Consider the following 20,723-nt stretch of genomic DNA (forward strand, 5'->3'; position numbering starts at 1 on the left):
AGAGCCAAGGATATTAACTGAGGCTGTCTGATGTCAATGTCAGGCTTTCCCGCTTTTGTCTCAGGAGCCCAGTGGCAATAAGTGGCCCCTGAATCTTTTAGGCACTTGCCTCCTTCGGCTTGTTTTTTGGGAGGTGGAGATGTGGCTGGGACAGAACAAATGATGGGAGAGAAGAGAGGAGCTATAGAGATGCCAGCCAATGCTAAGGTTGACTGGGCAAAGGCCAGGCTTGGACTCAGAGGGACAGGTGGACGGAAGCTGGGCTATAAGGACAGAGGTGGGGGTCTTGCTGCAGGCACTGGAAGTATCAGACAGTTGATACTTCCAGAAATGGCCCTACTTCCTCTTCTGCTCTTCTGGCCACAAACCCCCCAGAGACTGAGCTCCCCACCTGGGGACACAGGTAGAATGGGGAGGATGTTTGGATTTCGGAATGGGTCCCTGGTTTGGGGAAGGCTTAAGCCTGAGGCCACTCCACCCAAGTCCTGGCCTTGTTCTGTTCCCCCAGGTTCATGGGGGGCTGGCAGCTTTATCTTTGCCTTGTGACGGGTGGCCCGTGGTTTCCTGCCAACAGCTCCTCTTTCCGGAGGCTCAGCAGGGCCCAGGCGGAGCCAGAAGGAGCTGTGGGGTTGGGCTTGGGTGGCCCCAGCAGCCCCGCCCCCATCTATCTTTGGGAATTTATTTGTCCACAGAAGCTGCTGGCCCGCAGTGCATTGCCTGCCAGGGGCCAAGAGCTGCTCTGATCACCCAAGGATTCTATTTTTCAACCCAAGTGCCTTCCACTGACCCCTGACTCCTGACCTCTGGCCCCAGCTGCCCTATCCTGTCCTACCCTTCCTAAGGGGCCAGAAAGCCCCCCGGGCTTCCGCTGTAGACGTGGGCATTGATACCCGGCTCACCTCAAGAGCAAAGGCTGTGCAAAGGACTCAGTTCTCGGGCCCCAGCCTGGCCCACCATGGCACAGCGGCTCCAGGATGAACTGGCTGCTTTTTTCTTTGAGTATGACACTCCCCGAATGGTGCTCGTGCGCAACAAGAAGGTGGGCGTCGTCTTCCGCCTGATCCAGCTCGTGGTTCTGGTCTACGTCATTGGGTGAGTCTGGGCCCCCTACCTGCCACCCTTCTTGTACCAGCTTCCAACCTGGGCCTCTCCTCCAGGCTCTGGGAGGCTCCCATGACCTCAAGGAGCGCCTCTTCCTCTTCCTTGGCTGTCATCCTCCCTAACAGACTGTAGTGTTACTCAGAAGGAATGAAAGCCTGCTAACTCACTGTCAAGATGGGGACAGTTCGGCAGAGAGGGGAAGTCCTGCCCTGGGTCATATGGTGAACAAGAGGCAAAGCCGTTGGGCCCTAAGGAACTGACTCACTATTAACGGTCTCTCAAGTGGTGAGTGGTGGCGGAGGCCAGGGCCCTAGCAAACCACAACCAGACTCCTTCTACTTCTGACCCTCCTTGCCACGCCAGGCAGAGACACACCCCATTTTCAAAGCCACACCCCATTTTATAGGACAGGCCCTGTTCCCACCTGCCCTGCCTAAATTAGAGGCATCCTGAGATACTTGAAACCCCCAGAGTAAAGAAACTTCCAAATTCAGAACACCTGGTACCTTAATGGTGGCCTGTCAGGCAGGGATTGGAGGTCAGTTCTGGTCCCAGGGATGACTGCTCCTTTCTAAGCATCTTGAAACCTGTCCCACTGTCCCAGGAGAGCAGAAGCAGAAGTAAGGTGGTGCTCCCCTGCAGTCTTGCCAACCTGGGAGCCAGGACAGGCCTGATCATGGCTTACACATATGTGTGCTTCCATGAGCACACATGTGCATGGTGGTGTGTGTATGTATGTGTGTCATACCTGGAGCTCTGTGTGGATGCACGTGTTCTGTGTCTGGGCACATGCCTACGGGATGGCTGCTGGGTGTTTCTCTGTGTCTGAGTACCCACATGTGTATGTCGTGTGGCTAAGGTGATTGGGCACCTGATGTGGGTGCCCTGGCGGTGGGAGGGGGGCATCATGTCTACTCAGGGTGAGACAGCAGAGGGTTCTTGGAGCTCCCAGGGCCAATGAAGGAGTTTCAGCTCCTGCTGAGGGGGTTTGGGGATACCCGGCAGAATCTCTGTGCTGTGGGATTCTGAAGGCCCTGCCCCTCTCCTGTCCATATCCCCATTTTTGCTGTGGGACTAGAGCCCAGCATGGGCTGACTAGGAGGCCAGACAGCGGCCATATCATTCTGGTCCCTCCAGGGCCTCTGATATCCAAAACATCTCTCCCTCTACCCTGTCTGGCCCCCAAGTCCTCAGGGCTGCTCAGGTGGAGTCCAAGCCAGGAGCTAACCCTGTTCCACTTTTCAGCCTCTGCTTCCCTCCTGTTCACAGACCAATTTGACATCTGTAACGCCATTTGAGCTTGTGAGGAAAACTGAGGACCAGAAAGGAGTAGTGGTCACATAGCAAGTCCCAGCTAGAACTGAGGCCTCTTGACCCCCAGTCCTCAGCACTGCCTTCTCCTTTCCTACCTCACTAGGGCTCTGAGAACATTGTAATGGGACACTGAAGCTCTGATACCAAGCACAGGATGGGCCTAAACGCTCAGCATTAGCTGCATTCCTGACCTTCTAGGCCAGCCCAGGCCTAGCCCATGCTTCACCAGAAGAGGCTGGAGAATATTGTCCTCACTGTGGCCCTATTGCCCCTTATTTCTGCTTTAAGTCAGCAGTGGGAGCAGTGCCAGGGCCCTCTTGTGCATTGATGGCAGACTGTGAGAGGGAAAGTGACAGCCCTCCCACCCCACTCCTCATTGTACCGTATCCCGCAAGCCAACATCCAGTCCTGAACACATACCTCCAGTAACAGAGACCTGCCTTCCTCCCTCCTTGCTTTCCTCCCTCCAAGGATAGTCTACTCGGTTTCCACATGGATGTGGCCTCCTCAGTGTTGGTGAGGCTCAGGGACAATGGGTGATTTAGTCTGGATCTCACAACCAGAAAGAGGCTAAACCAGATTTGAATCCAGCTGCATGGCTCCAAATTTGGCCTTCATAGCCTGGAAAGGAAACATCCTGGGAGTGGGGCATTGACATGCCCAAGTCATACAGTGGAGAGCGGAAGGCAGGGTCCCCCACAACACCCACCCCCTCACAACCCCACTCTCAAGCCCAGACTTTCTGTTCTGACTACAACTCTTGCCGTCTCTAGCATCCTTGTCCGGCCTCTGCCCGCTGCTTTGCTGACAGCTCAGTTGCAGACAGAAACCGGCCTGGACTTAGTCTCACTATCCCTAGTTTTAGTTTCCCAACTGTCCCATGGACCAAGGTTTGGGGGGAACCCTCTAAAGATGCTGTCCACAGGCTCGTTTCTGAGGAGGGATGCCTTTCCTTAATTAGCCCTCTTCCCAAGGCCCCTGTCTGTCGGAATGTCTGGTCCTGTGGGTGCTGCAGGGTTCAAAGGCGAGAATGGGAGACGAGCCAGACTCCCGCATTCCAGAGACAGAGGCACGGAGGGTGGGCAGACACAAAGACAGAACCAGACAGAGGGAAAGACACTGACACACAACCACTCAGATGAAGAGAGAGGTCCTGAGACTGAGAGATGGCCAATTACTAAGAGGCCGAGAGGCTGATGTTGAGAACCCAAGCAAACACTGAGAAGGCAAACTGAAGCTGTGTTCTCTATCAGTCACACTCTTCTGGGGAGTCCATGGCAAATGGAGGGAGCAAGTGGGCCTTGAGGCCCTGGTGGGCTGAGCTAAGATCACACTCTTTTTGTCTCAAATTGGTTAATATGCAGTCAGAACTGTCTCCTGGGAGGTGATGAGCTCTCTGTAACTCAGTATAGAGGCAGTATACATGGGCTCTCATTCATGACCTAACAGGCCCAAACAAGGAGTGTACTGGGATGTATCCCTGCCTGGAGAGGTCTGGTTTGGGGAGGACAGAGGTCTGGCTGTGGTACACAGGGGGTCCCAATGGGATTTGTGAATGCTACGTGGTAAATGGAGCCCGGAAACCTTCCTGGAAGAGAAAACAGAGTGGCGGAACCAGCCTTGAGCAAAAAAGCCTGGGGGCTATAAGCCAGGCAAGCCTGCTCTTGGCTTTCTCTTTGCCACTACCCCCTCCTCCCTCATCTACCTCCACACAGAGCTCTCGAGTTTGCATGCTTCTGAGATTTTTAAATGGGTCCCTCAGCATACCAATCAGGAATAAGGATAGATACAAATTATTGATCGGAAAAAGACACCCAGGGACATTTCTACAGCATCTTCTCTGGGCCTATTGCTGTGCCGGGATCCATGCAACAGAGGTGCGGTACAGGGTGACCAAAGGAAAAGTGAGGCGTGGAGGATGAGTTATCCAGTATTCCTTTGGTTCCTAGAGAAGAGTGGGGCTATCAAGTGGTTTATGCAACTGAAAAAAAAAAAAATCAGTAAAGGCTTCAGGCCTGGCTGGCTCCTCCATGCTGAGGGCACAGGAAGAGCAAGTTCTGCAGGGAGATGGGGAATTCAGGTGGGTCCCATTTGGGTTCTCCAAAGAAGCTAGCCAGGATTTTCTCTTTTTCCCAGCTCTACTATCTTCTGGGCTTCATTCTTAGGCAGTCTCTCTGTCCTCATAGTGACAAAATGACCACCAGCATCTGCAACCTGACATCTCACCAACTTAGCCATCTCTAGGGCATAAGACTATCTCTTTTTCCAGACTTCCAGCAAAACTCCCAGATCTAATTCTTACTGGCAGGGATTAGACCAAATGACTACTACAAAACCGATTGTTATGGCCAAGGAAATGAAAAACCCTTTTGGTAGGTAGAGTCCCGTCATGTGTCTACGTGGTCCAGGTACTCCTGCTGGAAATCCGAGAGTGAGCAAAGGCTCTGGGGCAGGAAAAGAACAGTAAAGGAGTCACTAAGGTTAGGCTGTGGAGCATGAAAGGACCCAAGGGAAAGGAGGTGGAAGGGTGAATACAGCCACTGATTCAGGCCTCTGAATGCCAGACTGAAGAACATGAGCTTTCTCCTACAGATTTTGGGGAGCCATAGAAGGATATCTAGCAGGGGAAGGCCCAGGGCAAGCAGGGGATGGGGAGGGAACAGGAGGGGAGGAGGACGCCATGCCAAGGCAGAAGCAGTGAGCATGGAAAACAGAAGTAGTCATCCTGGTGAGCCCCACACCAGGGAGGTGTGTGTGTGTGGAGGGGGTGCCCACTGCTTAGTTTCTGCCCATTATTGCTGCAGCAGTTCATGGCCCAGCACAGCCAGAGATTTTGACTTCTTTTTTTTTTTTAATTAATTTTTTTTTGAGTTCTTGACTTCTTAAGAGCAGTGAGAAATTGGAATTTATGAGCAAAAGGAGCCTTTTGGTATTTAGAGGTTGGTGACTCATTAAAAAAATGTTTAAACATGAATTGTCAGCCTAATTTATCTGTAGACAACATGTAGACTAATCTCCAAACACTCAGTGTGGGGCCCAGCTCTAAACTCAATCCCTCCCGGGCCTGGAGTCTGGTCTTGCCTCTTCCCAAGGCTGCTGTGCCCCATAGCATCTGCCTGGTCTGGTTAGCTCCTGCCCATGGTTGCACCTTGTATCCCCACAAGCCATAACCTACCGTCGCATCCCCACACCAGAGTTGCCCTGGCATCTGCCCCAGCTCCTCTGTGTCTCAGCCTCTCACAGCAAAACCCCTTTTGGTCCTTAGATGAAAGCCAAGAGGACAGAGGGCCACAAAGAATGTGGGGATAATAGAAAATGAGGGTGTGAAGCTTTGAGGAGGATGGGTTAGGCATAGTGCCATCCTCCAAGACGAGGGCACCAGAGGGGCAAGTTCTGCAGGGGACATGAGGCACTCAGTTTGGTCACACTGAATTTTTGTTCTGAGATATTAGTGAAATGCCGTAACATTCACCCTTTAGGAAGATTCAGTTCAGTGCTTGTTTGTATAATCACAAAGTTGTGTCACCATCACCACTATCTAGTCTACAACATGTAGGAGACTCTGTACTCCTTAGCAATAACTCCTCATTCTTTCTCTCTACAGCCTGCTTTGTCCACTCTGGATATCTCATAGAAATAAAATCATATGTGGCCTTTCGTGTCTGGCTTCTTTCACTTAGCATAATATTTGTAAAGTCCTATGTTTGTTATAACATGTGTCAGGAGTTCCTTCCTTTATATGGCTGAATACTATTTCATTGTATAGATATGTCACATTTCATTTATCTGTTCATTGGTTGATAGTTATTTGGATTGCTTCCACTTTTGCTTATTATGTATAATGTTTCTGTGAACACTTGTGTACAAGTTTTTATAGGGAAGTATTTTCAGTTCTGTTGGGTATTTTGCTGAGTCAAATGGTAATTCCATATTTAACTTCTTGAGGAATTGCCAGGTTGTTTTGCAAGGGTTTAAGCTGAGTTTGAGGTACCTGCGGTGAGGGTGATGATGTCTGCGGTGAGGGACCAGGGGAGGGAAAGGAATTGGTATCACAAAACATTGTGTCATATAGAAATGTATTTAAGACTGTTGAGTGCAGAATTTTGGTTGGCTTTGTTCACTTCTGTATTTTTAGTGCCCAGAACACTGCTTGGCACATAATAAGGACTCAATCAATAAATACTTGTTGAATCACCAAATGTATGTGTGGAATTAGATCTCCAGGGAGAGTGCAGAAGTGGAGATAAAAATCTGGGGCTTAGGGCGCCTGGGTGGCTCAGTGGGTTAAGCCGCTGCCTTCGGCTCAGGTCATGATCTCAGGGTCCTGGGATCGAGTCCCGCATCGGGCTCTCTGCTCAGCAGGGAGCCTGCTTCCTCCTCTCTCTCTCTGCCTGTCTCTGCCTGCTTGTGATCTCTCTCTGTCAAATAAATAAATAAAATCTTAAAAAAAAAATTAAAAAAAAAATCTGGGGCTTAGAAGCCAGGGGGATGGGAGGCAGGTGAACATATTAAGGGGAATTACAGACTCAAGACAGTGAAAATAAGAGGATTATTTATTATGTGCCTACTGCATGCTAATTTCCTTAATGAGAACTCATGGGAAATCCCCCAGTCATTTAGACTTGCTTTCTTCCTGCGACCCAGCCCATAGCTCAGTACATGGGAGGGTCTTGCTCATATTTATTGAATGAAAAGCAGCATTTTTGAGGTAAGTGCCATCACATCTGTTTTACTGAGAAAGCCAGGACTCAAGAGAGGTTTAGCCTTTAGCCTGGTGAGGCTAAAGTCACACAGGTGGTGAGTGGCAGTGCTGATACCTGAATCATGGCTTCTGTTAGGGGCCACACTCTTGGTTACACTCTTGGTTACTCCACTATATAGAGAGGGGGCCACACTCTTCGTTACTCCACTATATAGAGAGGTTCAGAACATGGAGAAGCTCCCCAGAATCCCCAACAGCTCCTCTGAGCTTGGGCATGGAGTCAGGATCCTCCTTGGAAGAAGGAGGCTGAGGAGGGTAGGGGTAGGTGATGCGCCCAGTCTCCCTGATGATAAAGCTGGAATCACTTAGGACTGGAAGCCTTTGTCCTGCCTTGCTTGGTGCCATCTGGGACCTGCAGGGGGCAGCAGTGACCATGTTCAGGCTTGGGAAGGGCGCCTCCTGCACCAAGCTGGGGGAGAGGCCTGGAGAAGACAAAGGGGAGACCATGGGAGGGGAGAGGAAAATTTGGGTGGGCTGACTTCCTGGAGCCTGGGGCTGGGAGACCACCCCCAGAGACCTAGCACTGACTCTGAGATTAAGATGTCCAGAGAACTGCAATGAGACCTGAGCTCTGGGAAACAGGAGAGGGTCTTTGAACTCTGCTTGGGCAGTCAGAGCCACAGATTTTCCCCAGAGATACAGAGCTACACACTCTGATGGGTACCACAAATGGTCACACACACTCAAACACAGTCACACTGCACCTCCATTCAGTCTTTTTTTTTTTTTTAATTAACATTTAATGTATTATTTGCTTCAGGGGTACAGGTCTGTGAATCATCAGCTTTACACAATTCACAGCACTCACCATAGCACATACTCTCCCCAATGTCCATAACCCAGACACCCTATCCCTCCCCCCTACCCTGCTAGCTACCCTGAGGTTTCCTGAGATTAAGAGTGTCTTATGGTTGGTCTCCCTTCCCCATCCCATCTTGCTTCATCTTTTCCCTCCCTACCCTGCACGACCCCCTGCCCTGCCTTTCAAATTCCTCATATATCAGAGAGATCACATGATAATTGTCTTTCTCTGATTGACTTGTTTCCCCTAGCATAATACTCTCTAGTTCCATCCACATCATTGCAAATGGCAGGATTTCAGGGTTTTTTTTTTTTTTTAAGATTTTATTTATTTATCAGAGAGAGAGAGGGAGAACGAGCGAGCACAGGCAGACAGAATGGCAGGCAGAGGCAGAGGGAGAAGCAGGCTCCCCGCTGAGCAAGGAGACCGATGTGGGACTCGATCCCAGGATGCTGGGATCATGACCTGAGCCGAAGGCAGCTGCTTAACCAACTGAGCCACCCAGGCGTCCCCAGGATTTCAGGGTTTTTGATGGCTGCATAGTATTCCTGTGTGTGTGTGTGTGTGTGTGTGTGTGTGTGTGTGTGTGTATCTCACATCTCCTTTATCCATTCATCTGTTGATGGACATCTAGGCTCTTTCCATAGTTTGGCTATCGTGGACATCATACAGTCTTTCCTGAAGGAAATACCCAGGACTCTCAGTTGTAAACAACAAAAACAAAACCCAAACTGCCTTAAATAAAGAAAGGGAATTTATTAGCTTCTGTAACAGGAAAGTCCAGAAGTAGATTTTTTTTTTTTTTAAAACATGAGTCAGGCTTGGCTAGATCCGGGTCCTCAACCATTGTCAGGAGACTGCCCTCTTCCATCTCCTGGTCTAACTTTCCTTGAAGTTGGCTTCATTCTTAGACTTATCTCTCCGTGAGATAGCAAAATGACTAACCATAGTTTTGGTCTTATGGCTACCTTGCTTAGTTACCTAACAGAAAGGATTCTTTCCCAATAATTCCCAGAAAAATCCTAGCCTCATTGCTGAAACTCCCCAGGTTGTGTGTCCATCTTTGGACCTATCCCTGTTGCTAGGGGCAATGGAACAGTGGTTGGCAAATCTTGGTAATGTGCCCCACCCTCCCTACACCCAAAGCTAGGAGGGAGGTTAATTTCATTGACTCTCCCAGACAGAAAATGGAGAACCCAAAGGAACAGGGTTTCTTCATGCTAGAAGGGAAGGCCAGAATTTTCTAGAAAAGCTGGGAGGCGGGGCGCCAGGGTGGCTCAGTGGGTTAAAGCCTCTGCCTTCAGCTCAGGTCATGATCCCAGGGTCATGGGATGGAGCCCCACATCGGGCTCCTTGCTCAGCAGGGAGCCTGCTTCCCCCTCTCTCTCTGCTTGCCTTTCTGCCTACTTGTGATCTCTGTCTGTCAAATAAATAAATAAAATCTTTAAAAAGAAAAAAGAAAGAAAGAAAGCTGGGAGGCCTCCATCCTGAGTTACTCCACAAGGGCCTCAACTGGGGCCACATAATGCAGAGGGCCACTTACCCCCTCTGTTTCCTTCCTGTCCCCCTTGCCAGAAGCTCCCAGCATGGCTGAGATAATCATAGCTAATCTCTATGGAGTGCTTACTGCATGCCAGTCCCCCGTTCTAAGTGATTTACATGCAGTAAGTCACAGCAAGTACAAATAGCACTATTATTGTTATTCTCATTTTACAGATGAGGAAACTGAGGCAGAGAGGGATTGAATAGCTTATCCAAAATCACGCAGCCCATGAGTAGTGTAGCTGGGATTCCAATCCATCCTCTCGGGCAACAAAGGCCAGGTTTTCAGCCATCATGCTCTGCTAGTTCTCAATGGAAGAATCTCAAGAAGGAAGGAACACTCTGGGCTTGAGGATTATGGTCCAAGAAGCTTGGACTCTAGGCCTCAGCAAATCCTGCTCTTGGAAAATGATCTGAAAGAGTCCTTCAGTGGATCTCCTCTCCAGGAATTAGTATTTTTCCTAGTAAAAAGACGGGGGGAACATTAGGTACAGGCCAGCCCAGGGAAGCAGGTGAGGCTCTCCTGCCCCCAGCTCAAGATGTAGCTTTAGAAGCAGAGAATGGCTCAGAGACTCATCTGAAGAGGGTAAGGGAAAATATTTGAAATGTCTAGCTGGTGCCAGAAAGGGCAGCAGTCCGTATAGCCTCATGCCATCTTTGAGTGGCCTGGCCCAGTTCTGACTCCTTTAACCCCCAAAACACCCCACAGGTGGGTGTTTGTCTACGAGAAGGGCTATCAGACCTCAAGTGGCCTCATCAGCAGCGTGTCTGTGAAACTCAAGGGTCTGGCTGTGACGCAGCTTCCAGGCCTGGGCCCCCAGGTCTGGGATGTAGCTGACTACGTCTTCCCCGCCCAGGTAAGCTTACTCAGGGGTATACATTCCACCCACAGGGCCTGGCTCAGAGTGGAGGTTGGACTCTGTCCAATCTCCGTATTGGACTAGTGCAGCTCCCATCTCCTTCTGGGCCTCAGCTTCCCTGACTGTGAATGAGGGGCAAAAATAGATTGTAGTAGCAACCCATTCTGATGTCACGGGGTATGGAGGCTGCTGGGTACCATGTGGATTTCAGGGGCTTGTTGGGCCAGTGTTTGTGTTCTCGGGGCTGTTCTCCCAACTCAGAGCTCTGTGCTTCCCTCCCCTACTCCTCATTTCCAGGGGGACAGCTCCTTCGTGATCATGACCAATTTCATTGCGACCCCCCACCAGGCTCAAGGCTACTGTGCAGAGGTGAGGACCGCCATCCATTCCCTCTCCCTACTCCTTACAGGGGAAAATATCATGGAAGAGGAAATTGCCTTGGGCACTGAAGACAGGATTTCTCAGGGCAAAGCTATGGTGGAATTTTAGGCATAGATTCACACAAAGTAACAGTCTGCTATTGATAGTGATGCTTCCCTCCCAGCTGTGTGTCAAGCAAGATGCTGAGCCACGGTGCCCACCCAATCCACAAGCCCTAACGTCTCTGGTCCCTGCCAGCTGACACTGGCATAGCTTGGCATGAGCCCAGAGGGGTCCTGGGAGGGTACTGGGGAAGGGAGCTGTAAGCAAAATTCACCCCAAAGCTAACACTGCCTCATGATTTCCCTAGGGCTCTGGTGGTGGGAGGGGCTCTCCTTAGGACACTACTGAGAGGCCTGGGATCAGCCACTCTCCCTTCCCCTAGCACCCAGAAGGGGGTACATGCACAGATGACAGTGGCTGCACTCCAGGGAAGGCAGAAAGGAAGGCCCAAGGTAAGGTTGGCCTCCTCCTGTCCCCCTGCACAAGCCCTGTTCAGCTCCAGGCTTCCACCACCAGGAAGTCCTTCCTGCTCTCTCCCTTCCTGCCGTTCTAACCTTGGCCTGCCCTGTGCCAGACCCAGCCACATTTCTGTCCTCAGGATTCTGCTTTTGCTATCCCATCACTGGGGGCTCTCAGGGATGAGGGGCCTTCTCTCTGTCCCCAGCTTGGAGTGGACACCCATGGGTTCCTCCTTTGCTCCAGGCATACGCACAGGCAAGTGTGTGGCTTTCAATGACACTGTGCGGACATGTGAGATCTTTGGCTGGTGTCCTGTGGAGGTGGATGACAACGTCCCACGGTAATGCCTTATCCATCCAGGTAGCTGGGAGCAGGTTCCCCGGCCCAGACAAAGGGGCATCTGGATCCATGTTCTGGAAAGGATCTGTCCTCCCTTCTTCCAGCCCCACCCTTACCCCATCTGTATGGCCCAAGCCAATGATCCCTCTGGCCCCTGGTTAAGGGACCTGAGAGTCCATCATTACAGCACACCCATCGCCCCCCACCCCCGCCACCACTCCAGGGCACCAGGGAAATCCCATGGGTTCTCATACCCCCATACCCATGACAAACACTGTTGGGCACATGGGGGACTCCTGAGGAGAGGAGAGTAAGTGAGTATGGTGTCCTCCAGTCCTGCCCTTCTCCAAGAGGCCGAGAACTTCACACTCTTCATCAAGAACAGCATCAGCTTTCCACGCTTCAAGGTCAACAGGTTTGTGGGAAAAGGGGGCAGAAACACAGGCACCCACCTCCCCCCTCCAAGGCTGCTCCAGCTGGTCTCAACTGTCTCCGTCACCTTCCACTTCGACTGATTTCACTTTGGGGGAAGAAGCCTGAGCCGGGCTCCTGGGGTGGGCCACCTTTAGTCTCAAGGGCTGTGGAAGGGGGGTTTGTGGAGCTTGTGAGGAATCTCCAGAGCTTTGGGACATGGTGGTCCCCATCCCCCCGCCACCCTGCTGGCATCCTGCCGCTACCGATGCTCTCCACCCCTATGTAGGCGCAACCTGGTGGAAGAGGTGGATGCGGCCTACATGAAGACCTGCCTCTATCACAAGATCTCGCACCCACTGTGCCCCGTGTTCAAGCTTGGCTATGTGGTACAGGAGTCAGGACAGAATTTTAGCACCCTGGCTGAGAAGGTACGGTGCCAGGTTAATGAGGAGGGCTAGGTCCTGGAATAAGCAGGTCAAAGAAGGCTTTTCCATCCCAGGTAATGCCCTCTCAAGCCTCTCAGGTATGGACTGAGTATCTATATGGATTTATTCCCTAATATGGGGGAGTCCTGAGGGTCAGGCCTGAGTCCTCAGCAGAGCCTGGTTGGTATGGATCTGACACAGAGGAGTGGCCCAGAACGAATGGTTATGGGCAGACATTTTCACCCAGATGTTTGCTGAGGTCACACTGTTTTTTAAATATGGGATGAAAGCAGCTTGAATTCCATGCTCTATGGCCCTAAGAAGGCCTGTGCCCTGCTCAGGAATCTTGAAAATTCCAGAATCTGGGATCTGTACAGTCACCTGGGGTTCCAAGAGAAGCAGTACCTTGTAAGGAGCACAGACCTGTCTGACTGGGTTCAAATCCTGGCTCTGCTCCTAATGAACAATGTGGTCTCAGACTAGTTAGTCTCTTACCTTGAGTGTGTCTGAGCTTTTGCACCTACATAGTGGGGATAATAATAGCACCAGGCTTGTGGGGTTGTCTCAAAGATCAAGTGGGTTCATGCATAGGATGGCGCTTCAGTACCGCCCAGCGTGTGGTGACTCTGGGTACGTGTTCTCACGTGATCATCATCAGCCTTTTCTTATCGTTGCCTATTTAGGGGTGGAAATCAGCTTCTTTTCTGTGATATCACACATACACACAAAACTTGCTCACAACACATTTATCTAAAACAGGGATCAGCAAAGTTTTTCTTTAAAGGGCCAGAGGTTTCAGTTTTGCAGGCCATATGGACTCTGTTCCAACCTTATTCAAGTCAGCTGTTAGAGAGCAAAAGCAGCCACAGAAAATATGTAAACAAGTTCGGCCCTTTGGCCTCAGTTTCCCAAACCCTGGAGGCAGTTTATACTGAAGCAACACTTACACAGACAGAAAGCTGAATGTTAGACTTCCCCGTTCCTAAAATCTCCCTGCCACCTGTACTGGGAACTTCTCATGCCTCACTATCATCCACAGATCCTTGTATATCTACCTCCTGCCTAGTTGCCCAGCTCCTCTCCTGTTCTGACCACTTCCCAGCTCTCCGGTTGCTCAGCCTACCCCCACCTGTCCCCGATCCTCACCTTGCTCAGAGAACCTTCACTTTCTCAAGTTTTCTCTTCCTAACCCAGGTCTTTACAGACTCACTCTTTAATTCAACATTATTTACTTGCCTTCCACACTGTAACTTTCAGGAGTTAGCGACAAATGAGACAGACAGCCCCACTCTCACAGACTTTATAGTCTTAGAAGAGATGGGCTAAGAATCACACAAAATGAATATATGATTTCAAAGTGACAAATGTTCCAAGAGAAAACAGAGGGTCTAACAGGCACACGTTTTTAGACTAGAGGCGGTCATTAGGGAAGGCCTCTCGGGGAAAGTGACCAAAGGATAAGAAAGGGTCAGCCTCGTGGAGCTATATATGCAAAGGCCCTGAGGTAGAAAGAACCTGGTATATTCTAGAAACCATCAGAAATTCAGAGTGTGATGAGTGGGAGGTGGGGCCAGAGAGGTCAACAGGACCTTGCCCTGCAGTAGCTTCTCAGTGTCTCTTCTCAAACAAAAAAAATGCTCCCCACTTCAAGAGATTGCTGGCACCAGCATAAGACAGGAGTTTCTTGATCCTGAAGCCTGGGTTTTAAACACCGGTTTCCCTGCAGGGCGGGGTGGTCGGCATCACCATTGACTGGAACTGTGACCTGGACTGGCATGTACACCACTGCAAACCCATCTATGAGTTCCATGGACTGTATGAGGACAAAAACCTGTCTCCAGGCTTCAATTTCAGGTGCCTGCCAGGACCCCACCGGTCCACCCTTCCTTGGGCTCCCAGAAGGTTGAGGGTTTTTTTGTGGGTCTTGTACTCCCAGAACCCCTTGAGGCCCAGTAAGTGTCCCCAGGAAGAAAGCAGAGGAAACGGCAACTCCCACTGCAGGGAGCCTGCAGGGAACAAGACCTTGGCACCCTGAGCCCCCACCCTTTGAGGCCCACCTGGCCAGGACTGGCAGGGGAAATCACTGACATCAAGAGTTAGGGTGAGGATTGAATACAGCATTCCTGGAATGAGGCCTGGGGTGTTGGGGGCATGGGACTGTCCTCATGGACCTCTGAGGGCTCCTGCTGGACTCCAAGAACACTGGACCCAAAACTGTTCTCCACACCCTCTTCTGCAACCTCACCCTTTCCCCCAAGGTTTGCCAGACACTTTGTGGAGAATGGGACTAACCACCGCCACCTCTTCAAGGTGTTTGGGATTCGCTTTGACATTCTCGTGGATGGCAAGGTGAGCGTCCAGTGTGAAGGACAGCCAGAGACACGTTTTTAGTTCCTGTGAGTGCTTGTTGGGTGTCCATGGTTATAGACAACAGGAAGTTGACTGGTCTTCATTCAGCAGTTTTACTGCTGATAACCAATGGGCCTGATAACCATTGAGGGCAGGTCTTTCCAGCCAGTGACCTCACCTCCTCCACTACTCCCTCTGTCCAGGGAAGCAGAGCCAAGGTCAAAACCAAGGACTTCTAACCAGCAGCTAAGACCCCACATAGAGCCAGAGCTGTGCGGAGCAGGCTGTGGAGCTGGCTAATGGTGGGGGTAGAGGGTAGAAAGGGGGAGCTCCTTGATCCAAGTCTGGCCTTGGGGTTTCTGAGGAAGGCCTTTTCTACCTGGCTCCTTCTGACTGTTAATCCTTCTTTCCCTGGACCCTGCCACCAGGCTGGAAAGTTTGACATCATCCCCACAATGACAACCATTGGCTCTGGGATTGGCATCTTTGGGGTGGTAAGTGCTAGGGTCACAGGGTCATTGTACTAAGGTCAGTCCCTCCCCTTCCACATCTCAGTGGCAGCTACCCCATCCTTACTGAGCCCAGCCCACCACCCCAGACCCACAGTATGTCTGAAGAAACTGAGGCCCAGAGCTGGGGCAGGACCGAAGTGGGAGGGGGTGGTCTTGATCTCCCAAGGGACATGCAGTGCCTCATCCCCACTTCCAGAATATGAGGTCTAGATAGAGCAGGGTTGAGCCAGGCCCCCCAGCCAGAAAGGACTGAAGTGGGACATGGAGGGTTCTGACCCTGCCCCCAAGATTCCCATGCTCTATCTGCCCCTTCCTTGCCCTCAGGCCACGGTTCTCTGTGACCTGTTGCTGCTCCACATCCTGCCCAAAAGGCACTACTACAAGCAGAAGAAGTTCAAGTATGCAGAGGACATGGGGTCAGGGGCGGTAAGAGATTTCCCTGAGTTGGGGCCTTTCTGAGGCCTTAGGTCCACATGTCCGTGTTGGGGGGCCAGCTGCTTCCCTGAGGCTGACTTTTTGTTCCCTCCAATGCTTACACAGGGCGAGCGTGATCCCGCAGCCACCAGCTCCACCCTGAGCCTGCAGGAGAACATGAAGACATCCTGACCCTCACCCCCTGACTCCTGACTGGACACAGCATGAGGCTTCAGGCAGGGGCCCTGGTGGGGTCCCAACCAGGGCAGAATGGTCTCTGCAGGAGCTCTCTGCTCTCTTAGCCAGGCAGACACTAGGGTCTTGTCAGCTCAGTGGGGACACCGGGAGGGACCTGTTCGAGTCTGGGCTCTAGCCCCATCTCCACAAGCCCCAAGGGAGCTTTGTTCCAGCCTCAGGCACTCCTGGTCTAGAGAGCCTGGGGTTGGGCAGGGCTCCTCTCACACTCGTCTATCAGAGCTGTGTGCTTCTTACTCTGGGCCCTCAAGCACTGCACTGCCTCGTGTCTCTAGGTTCATGCTTTCCCATATGGCAGACACTAGTCACGATGAGATGACCATTTAAATTTATATTAATTTAAACTGAATAAAATAAAAAAATTCAGTTCCTAAAACTAGCCAGCCACATTACAACTGCTAAATAGATACATGTGCCTAATAGCTGCCATATTGGACCACATAGAATATTGCAGAAAGTTCTATTGGATGGCTCTGCTTGAGCCCTGTTTCTTACTGGCCCCAGATTTTCCTAGGGAGCTTGTCAACATTGCAGGCAACTGGGCCGACCTCAGATCTCCCGAACCAGCATCTCTAGGGCTGGCCACGGAGATGCAAGGATGGCAAACTCCCCAGGCCATTGTAAAGGCTAAAGTTTAAGAACTGCTCCCGATTGGGTATCAGATTTTGCCTAGGCCTGCCTGACCTGGCAGATGCAGGCTTTGGGTAGGTGTGTGGTGTACTTCCAAGCCACATGGTGTCTCATGTACACACCCCCATGTACACTCTCATCTACATGCACAACCCTCTCCCATCCACACTCTGGCTTTGAACAGCTGGGGCCCTGCAAACACAGCCATCTGGACAGACCTATGCCCTCAAGTACAGACACATGGTCCACGCAACAGCACCTCCACAGAGCTAGGCTTCTCCCTAAGTGTGTCAGGCCGGGACAGTCCCTTCTAGCCATGAATCCTCACTCAGCTACCTCGGGTTGGGGTGGAGCCCTGGCCAAACCCTGCGCCCCCTGCTTATGGCCCAGCCTCAGCACCCAAGGCCTGACCAATTCTGTCTGAACACAAGGTCTGGGGAAAGTGAGAGGTGGTGTACAATAAAAGGAATGAGGACAAACTTCCGCCTTCTGTACTTTTCCCTGTCTGAAACTAGGCGTCCCCATCTGTGGAATGCAGGGTTGAGGTGAGAGATCTTTGAGGTCCTCTGGATCTCTTGTTAGACAGTGTGGTGAGTCGACACTTAGGCCCTGAGCCCGGCAGGGTCAGTGTTGGAGGTCAGCTCACCTCTGTCCATGGGCCACTGTACCCAAACACTGGACCCTCCATGTACCTCCATGTACCTCTTCTGGTCCTCGATGTACCCCTAACACAGCTTTGAGAGGCCTGGCACTCAGACAAGCAGATATTCTCTGGAGTGGCCTCAGGAAAGCAGGAATAAGAACGGGACTGGCTGCTCCGGGAGAGAGACTTGAGGGAATCCCAAAGAGGGGAGGAAGGTCTTGAATGGAGATAATGTGGAAGGATTCTCCAGGGGCCCTGCAGTGGGCAAGACCTGCAGTCTGGACCTGTGGCCAGTAAGGGTCTCTGGGAAAACACCCCCCCCATCATCAAATTCCATTTAGACCAGTGCTCTCCAACAGCAGTGATGGGAACATTCTCTATCTGTGCTTTCCAAAATAGTCGTCACTAGCCACATGCGGCTAGTGAAACCAAGGAACTGAATTTTTAATTTTATTTACTTTTAATTAATTTAAATCACCACACATGGCTAGTGGCAGTAAGAAATGATATTGGACAGCACAGGCCAGGCCTCTCCCTGTCCTTCAGGCCCTTGACTTTCTACTCTCTTCCCCAGCTAAGAATCACCCTTTAGATTTTAGAAGAAGGGAACTCCTTCTTTTTCCCTCCCTTTGCTCTCCAGTCCTATGTGCTTTTGCACCTTCTGCCCCCTTCCTTCCTGAATGATCAAAGGATTCCTCCTTTGTAACCAACCCTCCTATCTGGCCCAGAAGCCTCCTAGCTAGCAGAGGCTGCCTCTCCTCTCCAATACCTGCATTTGCTCCTCTCTTCTGCCTCCTCCTGGCCCTTGTTCCTCTGCAGCTCTTCCTGCTCTACCTTCCTGTCACCATTCCAGAAAGACCTACATTTCTATACTTCCCTCTGCATCCCACCCTCTGCACCTGGCTGCCAGCCCCCACCGCCAGTTCTCCTAAATGCCCTTGTCAGGTTTACCAACAGTGTCCTTGCTGCCAAATCCAAGCAGACACTTCAGCCCATATCCTGCTTGGCCTGTCAGCCTCTGACATTGTTGACCAAGCCCTCCTTTGTTGAAAGATTTCCTTCCAACAGCTCCTAGAACCCACCCTCTCCTGATTTTCCAGCCAGACCAGTATATAGGGAAAAGAGTTTTCAACTGCAGCTCTGCCAAGGGTCACTGTATGTCTGTAGGCAAGTTGCTTAACTCTTCAAGCTTCTTGAGGAGTCAGGGATAATAACAGCCTCTACTCGGGTTGGGATAAGATAAGATATGTATATGTAAAGTGCCTGGCATACCAGTAGCACTCTGCCTCTTCATCCAGCCTCCCTTTCAATGGTGGAGTCAGCTGGTTGTCCCTGGGTCTCTATCCTCTCTGTAGTGATGCAACCCTTGGCTCTTCACGGGGTATGTGGCTGCCTAGCATGGAAACTGCATTTCCCAGCCTCTTCTCCCTGCTGGGTCTGACCATGTGACTAAGTTTTAGCTAATGGGATATATGTGGAAGTATCATGTGACACCTTTTGGGAACTTTCCTTAAAGGAGAGCTGCTGCGGATCCTTTGCCCTCTTCTTCATCCTTGTCTTTATCCACTGCCTGGAATGCATATGTGATGGCTGGACCTCTAGCCACCACCCTGAACCATGAAGACGAGAGTCACACCCAGAGGTTGCTGGCATAGTAAGTGGAAAGAGCCACCTCTGGAAGGTCCTGTGGAGCAGAGCTGACCTACTTACCTTGGGTTGTCTTCTCTGAAGCTCTTATGTGGAATTTCTGTTACCTGAGTCAAAATAGATCCTACTTGATACAGAAATCTTTCTACCTTAAAAGCAAGTGTTCTGTCCTTGGCCTCTGCTTTAGTTGCTCTGAGTTATCTCACCCTTTCCCATGGCTACACTTAGAATTATGGGTCTTTTCTGACAACTTCCAAAACTGCCTCTCTGGACCGGCCCTCTTTCCTGAACTCTAGTCCCACATATCCAACCCGAGTGCCATATCTAATTATTCATTAGACAAACATCTTTTGAGCACCTACATGCTCATGTTGTGTCAGACTGCATGTTGGGTGCATTAGACACAGACCCTGTCCAGAGGGGGAACACACAGGTAAATGGATGCTAACTAAGTACATGGAAATCCCTAGAAGGGGCTATTAACGTATGCTGGGCACTGAGGACATCATAGGGAAGGACTCCTGGCAGAGGGACATTGAACCAAAATTGAAAAGAGTTAGACAGGGAAGGTGGTTAGGACTGAGATCATGGAGGGCTTGTTTGGACCTATTCTCAGGGTACTGATGAGCCACAGAAGATTCCTAAGCAGGAGCTGACTTACTTAGACTTGGGTTTCTGAAAGATTGCTCTGGCTTAAAAACAACAACAACAAAAACATTGCTCTGGCTGCCAAGTGGAGAAAGGCCAGTAGGAGGAGTGAGACTGGATGGGGATGGGAGGCGGGTGAAGAGGCTGCTGCAGCAATCAGTCAAGGTACACAATGATGGTGGCTGGAGCTAAGAAAGAGGCAGAGAGCTGGAGAGAAATGAATGGATTCCAGCGATATTTAAGAGCCAGCATGAGCAGGGCTGGTTGTGGCTAGAGTGACTCCTCGTTTTCTGGCCTCAGACTAGTTTTCTGGTCCCAGACAGGGACACAAGAGGCCAGGTTTGGGGAATGATATGGAACTCTGTTTTGGGCAAGTGGTGGGGTGAGGTGCCAAAGGGTTCACAAGTGAACTTAGCATAATTGAACCCGGAGTTGGTGAGGGATCCAGAGAAGAGTTACGGGGATGGGCACAGTCCCCAGGAATTGCAACCGTGAAGGTCAAGATGTTCTGACCTCTGTCCCAGCTAGGCCATTCCTGCTCCCTGTTTCATAGAGCTCTTCCCCAAACATGAATCCGAGTATGACCCCAGCACTCTGTGATAAACCCCTTCCTCTTTCCCCTACCCACCCCCTCGCCCCCCTCAGCAAAAGGCTAAACTCCCGAGTCTACCATTCCTGGCCTTTCTCCCTGGCGCTCAACCTCGGCCTCATCCTAGCCGCGGATCTCACTATCCCCCCCTCCTAGCAGGAACCGCGTATCTCCACCCCCACCCCCACCCCCCACCCCCTAAACCCTCACCCACGTTGCGCCCTTGCCCCATTCAGGCCAAGATGGAAGGAGACAAAGGGTTTTGGAGAGTAAGCACTCTCCAGCTCGGGCTAAAAGGCCCAGGCCGAGGGTTGGAGGGATTTGGGGGGAGCCCAGGTAGCCTTTTAATTGGGGCGTCGGGAGCGTGACAAAGTCCAGACCCGCCACAGCCGGAGGGGCCCCTCCGGAGCCACAGCCCGTCGCGGCCCCTCCCCTCCAGGAGCCGGGCGGGAGTGCTAGGCACTGATTGGGCGGCGTCGCGGGCCGCGCAGCACCACAGAAGAACGAGGGCGGGGCGCGGCGGCGGGCGAGGGAGGGAGAGCTCCCAGGAGCCGCGGCGCCAGCGGTCTGAGCTCTGAGATCCCAACCCGAGAGA

General features: G+C 51.4%; 1 protein-coding gene across 1 annotated transcript; it reads left to right on the forward strand.

The window, feature by feature from the left end:
* The first annotated feature begins 726 nt into the window (after positions 1-726).
* Positions 727-17,080, forward strand: P2RX1 (purinergic receptor P2X 1). The gene is made up of 12 exons (XM_044249226.1): positions 727-1,092; positions 10,231-10,378; positions 10,679-10,750; positions 11,187-11,256; positions 11,507-11,603; positions 11,937-12,017; positions 12,303-12,444; positions 14,168-14,295; positions 14,700-14,790; positions 15,219-15,284; positions 15,627-15,728; positions 15,843-17,080. The coding sequence occupies exons 1-12, from the start codon at positions 956-958 to the stop codon at positions 15,906-15,908; spliced, it is 1,200 nt and encodes a 399-aa protein (XP_044105161.1). The 5' UTR covers positions 727-955; the 3' UTR covers positions 15,909-17,080.
* The last annotated feature ends 3,643 nt before the right edge of the window (positions 17,081-20,723 follow it).

This window comes from Neovison vison, chromosome 5 (genome assembly GCF_020171115.1).
Source record: "Neovison vison isolate M4711 chromosome 5, ASM_NN_V1, whole genome shotgun sequence".
Lineage (NCBI taxonomy): Eukaryota > Metazoa > Chordata > Mammalia > Carnivora > Mustelidae > Neogale > Neogale vison.

Coding starts and splice junctions, on each gene's coding strand:
- P2RX1 (XM_044249226.1), top strand. CDS start 956: ATGGCACAGCGGCTCCAGGATGAACTGGCTGCTTTTTTCTTTGAGTAT. Junction 10,751..11,186: donor CTCAAGGCTACTGTGCAGAG/GTGAGGACCGCC, acceptor CCCTTCCCCTAG/CACCCAGAAGGGGGTACATG. Junction 11,257..11,506: donor GGCAGAAAGGAAGGCCCAAG/GTAAGGTTGGCC, acceptor CCTTTGCTCCAG/GCATACGCACAGGCAAGTGT.